The sequence below is a fragment of the Salvelinus namaycush genome, chromosome 29, assembly GCF_016432855.1.
Source record: "Salvelinus namaycush isolate Seneca chromosome 29, SaNama_1.0, whole genome shotgun sequence".
Lineage (NCBI taxonomy): Eukaryota > Metazoa > Chordata > Actinopteri > Salmoniformes > Salmonidae > Salvelinus > Salvelinus namaycush.
Genome location: NC_052335.1, coordinates 28,098,489 through 28,104,488, shown reverse-complemented (window position 1 = coordinate 28,104,488; position 6,000 = coordinate 28,098,489). Strand labels below are relative to the sequence as shown.

The 6,000-nt window shown below is 44.3% G+C and overlaps 1 protein-coding gene across 1 annotated transcript in view; it reads right to left on the bottom strand.

Moving 5' to 3' along the window:
• Window positions 1-397: 397 nt before the first annotated feature.
• Window positions 398-6,000, bottom strand: part of LOC120024617 (lysophospholipid acyltransferase 2-like) — a 77,484-nt gene continuing 71,881 nt past the window's right edge. Inside the window, exons 7-13 of the mRNA XM_038968913.1 lie at window positions 5,469-5,655; window positions 4,883-5,075; window positions 3,890-3,993; window positions 3,710-3,774; window positions 2,688-2,820; window positions 1,893-2,044; window positions 398-1,308 (exon numbers count right to left, since the gene is read on the bottom strand). Coding sequence (XP_038824841.1) covers window positions 1,152-1,308; window positions 1,893-2,044; window positions 2,688-2,820; window positions 3,710-3,774; window positions 3,890-3,993; window positions 4,883-5,075; window positions 5,469-5,655 — 991 coding nt within the window. The 3' untranslated portion in view covers window positions 398-1,151. The remainder of the gene's footprint in view (window positions 1,309-1,892; window positions 2,045-2,687; window positions 2,821-3,709; window positions 3,775-3,889; window positions 3,994-4,882; window positions 5,076-5,468; window positions 5,656-6,000) is intronic.

The following is a 6,000-nucleotide window of genomic DNA, read 5'->3' as shown; positions in this document are numbered from 1 at the left end:
GAGACATGACATGTAGTATTTTCATATTTTAGTATACGCTTTTCATATTAATGCAAAAATCCTGTCCTTTATCGAAGATTTCTTTCAAAAGCAAGCATATCTCTGAAATGTCAACGGAGCACTGAGCGTATACCAAGCTTTTTCTTTTCAAAGCATTTTACATTTAATTCAGCTTGTGTCATGCTAATTTTGCTTTTTGTGACCCGCGGAAACAACTTTGAAGACGAGGACCACAAAAAGTAAAATCCTCAAAAGTGATGAGAAATCTGCACCGCTATGTCAACAGAGTTCGGTGCTTATTATCATATTAGGTAACAAAATCAGACTTTTTTGGCTATAATGTTAATGATATGAAAGCGAAAGTCCCCACGATTCAGAACATGAATAATCATATTGGTATTGGTAAAATGTATTTAATAACATAAGGAAGTGAAATTTCATCACCAAAGTGTGTTTTTTTTCACCCACTTCTGGGCAGAGTGGTTGGACACCCTACATATTTTGTGAAAAGACCTCAAGGACACTATCTTGTTTTCCTTCTCTTTTAATTCTTGTGTCCTAATTTCCTGTATCTTTGCTTTTTACCTGGACTATAACACCATTAACTGAAACCACTCCACTCTCTCTCACCTGATCCTAAAACCTGTTCACCTTGAGTGAGAAACACCGCACACACAATAATATCCAATTTGAGGAGGATACACAAAAGCTAAAATAAAAATGGGTGGAGAAAGAGACAAAGATTATAAGGCAAGTTTGCATACTCCCATAATACAGTAACAGTACAATACTGGCATTTCATCATCGATTCGGGACCCCTCCATCCCGCTGAGCCACAGCCAATAGTCCTCATAATACAGTAGGGGGCTGCGTTCCAAATAAAATAAAATTTTATTGGCACCCTATTCACTTTCTAGTGCACTACTTTTGACCATGGCCCATAGGGCTCTGGTCAAAAGTAGTGCACTAAATAGGTAAATCACAAAGCTTTCAGTCCATCCATCCCTTCTCACGTGAACAAATGAGAATCGTCATCCCACTCCAAAACACAGCTTGGACAGTCTCGCTCTCTAATAATGTGTTGGACAGTCCCTGCAGTCCTTGGTGCTAGTCTCTGTGTGTGTGCACCGCTGCTGGTCTCCGAATCTGCTTCATGTGGCTTTGGTCTTCTGGTTGCAGTGGCCATCTGTGGAGGTGGAGTCCTGGTGGGAGAGGACGGGAGCTTCCTTCAGGCGCAAGTGTCGGGGTTTGACTGGCAGTGCTACGGCCAGGAGGACACAGCCGATGTGGACACTGAAGTACCAGGACCTGGGGACAGAGGCGAGAGAGGATGATTTAGGGATCAATATCAGAATCAGAAAACCTTATTGCTAAGCAACAAGTGTTGCTAGGACTTTCTCTTGGTGTTGTACACATTTTTCATCAACAACCAGGCACACAACAAGTTCATTCAACTTCTCAGAAAAAGAACAAAAAGCCACTAAGTAGAATTATTGTTAACATCAAATGTATTTAATGCCCTTGATTATTCTCAAAGATCATAAATCAAATATCTCTAGAGCTTGCTAGCTCTATTCATATTCTAAATATGAATGTCTGTTTGAGGGACTAACGGTCCTCTACATTTCAGCAACAAATTCTCCTGTTGGTCAGAAGTTCAGACAAAAACACAATTCTTCTTGCACTTCCATCCAAGGTAACAAACTATGAATACTTTTTTTTTTACTTGAGTGAGGTAAAGTACTGTTCTCTGTATATGTCCCAAATGGCATGCTATTCCCTATATAGTGCACTACTTTTGACCAGAGACATATGGGCCATGGTCAAAAGTAGTGCACCATAAAGGAAATGGGATGCCATTTGGGACGTAGACATAGTTTCTGGCCACTCACCTGTAGAACTTCATAGAGGGCCCGACAGACAGCAGCACAAAAGGCACCACAGTGTAACAAATGGCAATCTGGGTGCCCGCCCACGTGATCACATCATACAGTAGCTTGAGTGAAGGCGAGCCCAGGAAGTACGGCCTCACGTTGTGTCTCATCTGGAGAAAAAAATAATAACCAAAGCAATGAATTCAGAGTAAAATAAGAAGTGAAACAATGAAAATCTAAGTTTATAACAAACGGCCCTTGTAAATCTAAAATATGTTGCACTGCCCTTAACTCTCTCCCTCCCTCGTTTACAGTTACCATATCTAAGACTGTGTCCCAAATGACACCGTATTCCCTATATAGTGCATGGGCCCTGGTCAAAAGTAGTGCACTAGGGAATAGCGTGCCATTTGGGACGCAATTTAAGAGTCAAGTAATGCATTTCCAATTGAACTTTCTCTCCCAGCAGCTCATCCACCAGCGGTCGTCTGCCTCAGTGAGTCTCAAAGTGTCTCAGGTGACGCTCCCTTAGCCGGAGTCCTGCCCGGTCTCCTCTCCGTCTGTCTGGCTGGCCTGTTATCTGTGCAGTCCAGCTGGACTCAGGTTGCATCCCAAATTTAACCCTATATAGTGCACTACTGTTGACCAGAACCCATAAGGTACCCATAGGGCTCTGGTCAAAAGTAGTGCACTATATAGGGAATAGGGTGCCATTTGGGACTCAGACCCAGACTCTAATAAATATGCTTTATTCAGGCCAGACCTTCAGAGGACAGTGAGTCTCTCTCTCTTTCTCAGAGATACAGTACTCACGGCACGTGCAGCCAGTGTGACCACGATGCCAGTGAGGAAGGTGAGGTAGTATCCAGGGTAGGCTCCGTGCCACATGGCTGACAGAATGAAGGTAGCCGCTGTGGGGTTGTAGGGACAGCGCTCGTAACACACCCTGCACACACACACACACAACCAGCCAGTCAAACACAACAGCACAGCAAGACCTCATAATAACCTCTCACTGATAAATCCACTCCAATTTCCTTGTGTGCAGACTACAGAGTGCACAAAACATTAAGAACACCTGCTCATTCCATGACATAGACTGATCAGGTGAATCCAGGTGGAAGCTAAAATCCCTGTCACTTGTTAAATCCACTTCAATCAGTGTAAATGACGAGGAGGAGACAGGTTAAAGAAGGATTTTTAAGCCTTCAGACAATTGAGACATGGATTGTGTATGTCTGCCATTCAGATGGTGAATGGGCAAGAAAACAATATTTAAGTGCCTTTGAACGGGGTATGGTAGTAGGTACCAGGCGCACCAGTTTGTGTCAAGAACTGCAACGCTGCTGGGTTTTTCACGCTCAACAGTTTCCCGTGGGTATCAAGAATGATCCACTACCCAAAGGACATCCAGCCAACTTGACAACTGTGGGAAGCATTGGAGTCAACATGGACCACCATCCCTGTGGAATGCTGTCAACACTTTGTAGAGTCCATGCCCCGATGAATGGAGGCTGTTCTGAGGGCAAAAGGGGGTGCAGCTTAATATTAGGAAGGTGTTCCTAATGTTTGGTATACTCAGTATAAAGATAAAGCAGACTGTTAGTGCTAACTGACTCCACTAGGTGGCAGACTTTTACAGACAGACAAGACCTCAGAGCACTTGCTTTAGGCGTATCCACAAATGATTTAGAGCATGAAACCTATACTGCAATTACAATGTATTTAAATAGTATGTACAATGTGTCAGAAAGCTAATGTTGATAATTCCAGAAAGAAATGATGACCAAGTCTCTTTGTCTTTACCAATTACAGACTAAGCCTGGTTTCTGTACCTTTTGAGCCAATGTGCCGTCTGTATATTCCAATTGTCAAGGAACATCTTGAAGCTGGTGGCAAACTGGAACCAAGGAGAGCAGGACAACATCAGTATACATACATGAACTGTAGATTGTAATAGAAAGAGTTGTGAAAAACATACATGAGTGAAGACTACTAATGTTTCAACATTTCACCTCAATATCCATTATCCTCAGATTGGAGATGAGATCCCACCGTGGTGAGCCGTCACTGTTGTATCCATTGAATCCAAATCCTGCTGCATTGTTGATGGCATCAGCTGTTAAGAATTCAAACACATGCTTTCAGAAACACCATCTCCAGGCAGGCATTCAGTCAAAGGCCAATTGGCAACAAGCGCATTGCACTTGACTTTTAAAGGTCATTTACGTTTAAAAGGTAATTTATCTACACGGTTTATCATGAAAGTACTCTCCGCAAACGTCAGGGAAATTGCCTTTATATGGCGTATTCTCAGTATTATCGTGCACAGCTCTGACGCCCCTTTGAATGAGTCCCGGTCTTTTTCATGTCCCATCACTGTACTGTACATCCACAAAGTACCCCATTTCTTAGTGATGATAATATCATTAATAACATTATCATTCTAATAACAGTGTATTATCACAGTGAAGGACAATACAGGAGCTATACAGGCCGTGCTCTCTCTCTCTCTGTGTGTGTGTGTGTGTGTGTGTGTGTGTGTGTGTGTGTGTGTGTGTGTGTGTGGAGAAGGTTTAATTGAGTCCCACCTCTACTTGCTTGTTATCACCATACTCTCTATGACGCACACCTTGCTGCAAACAATCACACACACACACAAACACAGTCGGACTGATCTCACCCCCTTACAAAGCTCATCTGTTCTCAGTCTGTGAGGGGTTACTTGTCAACATGGAATAACAGAGCATATTGCAGCTAAGAATTGGTTTCTGGGTCAATCAATGAATACAGGCCTAAAGAGATTTACTATTGAAAACTGACAAAGGCTACATAAAGATTCTCCTCCCTTCTCCCTTTATCCCCTGTAATGGATTTGAAAGCGTTGGATTGGTTTAAGCTTTGGCGGAAGGGAGTTTCAACCATTGTTAATGACGAGTGCACCCTTCAAAAAAACATTAAAAAAACAAGGGTTGAGAATCAGCCAACGGAAAAGAGAGAAGACCCACCCAGCGTCCAGACGAAGTAGTACTTGGGCCGGGTGGTAAGCATGGACAGGTAGAGGTAGACCACCTGGGCGTAGAAGGGCGTGTTTGCGATGAAGTCGTCGTCGATGTTCCGTTCCACAGGGAACACTTTACAGACCGAGAGGAAAACCATGAGGGAGAAGAAACAGGTGGCCAGTTTACGGACGACTTCAATCTGAAGAAGAGGAAGGGGGGGGACATCAGCCAATAAAAACACTCTGTCCCAAATAGAACCCTATTCCCTATATAGTTCACTACCTTTGACCAGGGCCCATGGTCAAAAGTAGTGCACTATAAAGGGAACAGGGTGCCATTTAGGAAGAACATTCAGCGAAGACTCACATCTGCTTTACATAATTGAGAGCTTCAGGAGAAAGTCAAAAGACAGCCATGTTGCTGTTCATTCAGTGAACAATGAAGTGACTAGGGAATACTGTGCATTTACTACACAGAGATGCTTTCCTGTCTTAGAAAGTTCCAGACAAGCATTGAGAGTAACTTGGCATGAAAATGCTGCCGATTTGGTAACTTTCCAAAAATCATAGTGGCATTTGAGACCAGTGCTTACGTTTGGGGAGGGGTCAGTCTGTTTGTGTCTGCCGTTGGTCTTCCCGTTGGTCTGGTGGTCTTTACTGCGACGGCAGAGCGTGCCCTCGATGAAGGCGATGTAATCGTTGTAGGAGGAGGTGGGGCCGGCCAGGATGCCCAGGAAGTTACAGTTGTAGCTGAAGTACTCCAGCAGACTGGGCATCCTCCTGCAGGGGAGGAGACACAGACCATCACAACACAGTCAACCTCCTGCAGGGGAGGAGAGACACAGACCATCACAACACAGTCATCCTCCTGCAGGGGAGGAGACACACAGACCATCACAACACAGTCAACCTCCTGCAGGGGAGGCGACGCACAGACCATCACAACACAGTCAACCTCCTGCAGGGGAGGAGACACACAGACCATCACAACACAGTCATCCTCCTGCAGGGGAGGAGACGCACAGACCATCACAACACAGTCAACCTCCTGCAGGGGAGGCGACGCACAGACCATCACAACACAGTCATCCTCCTGCAGGGGAGGAGACACACAGACCATCACAA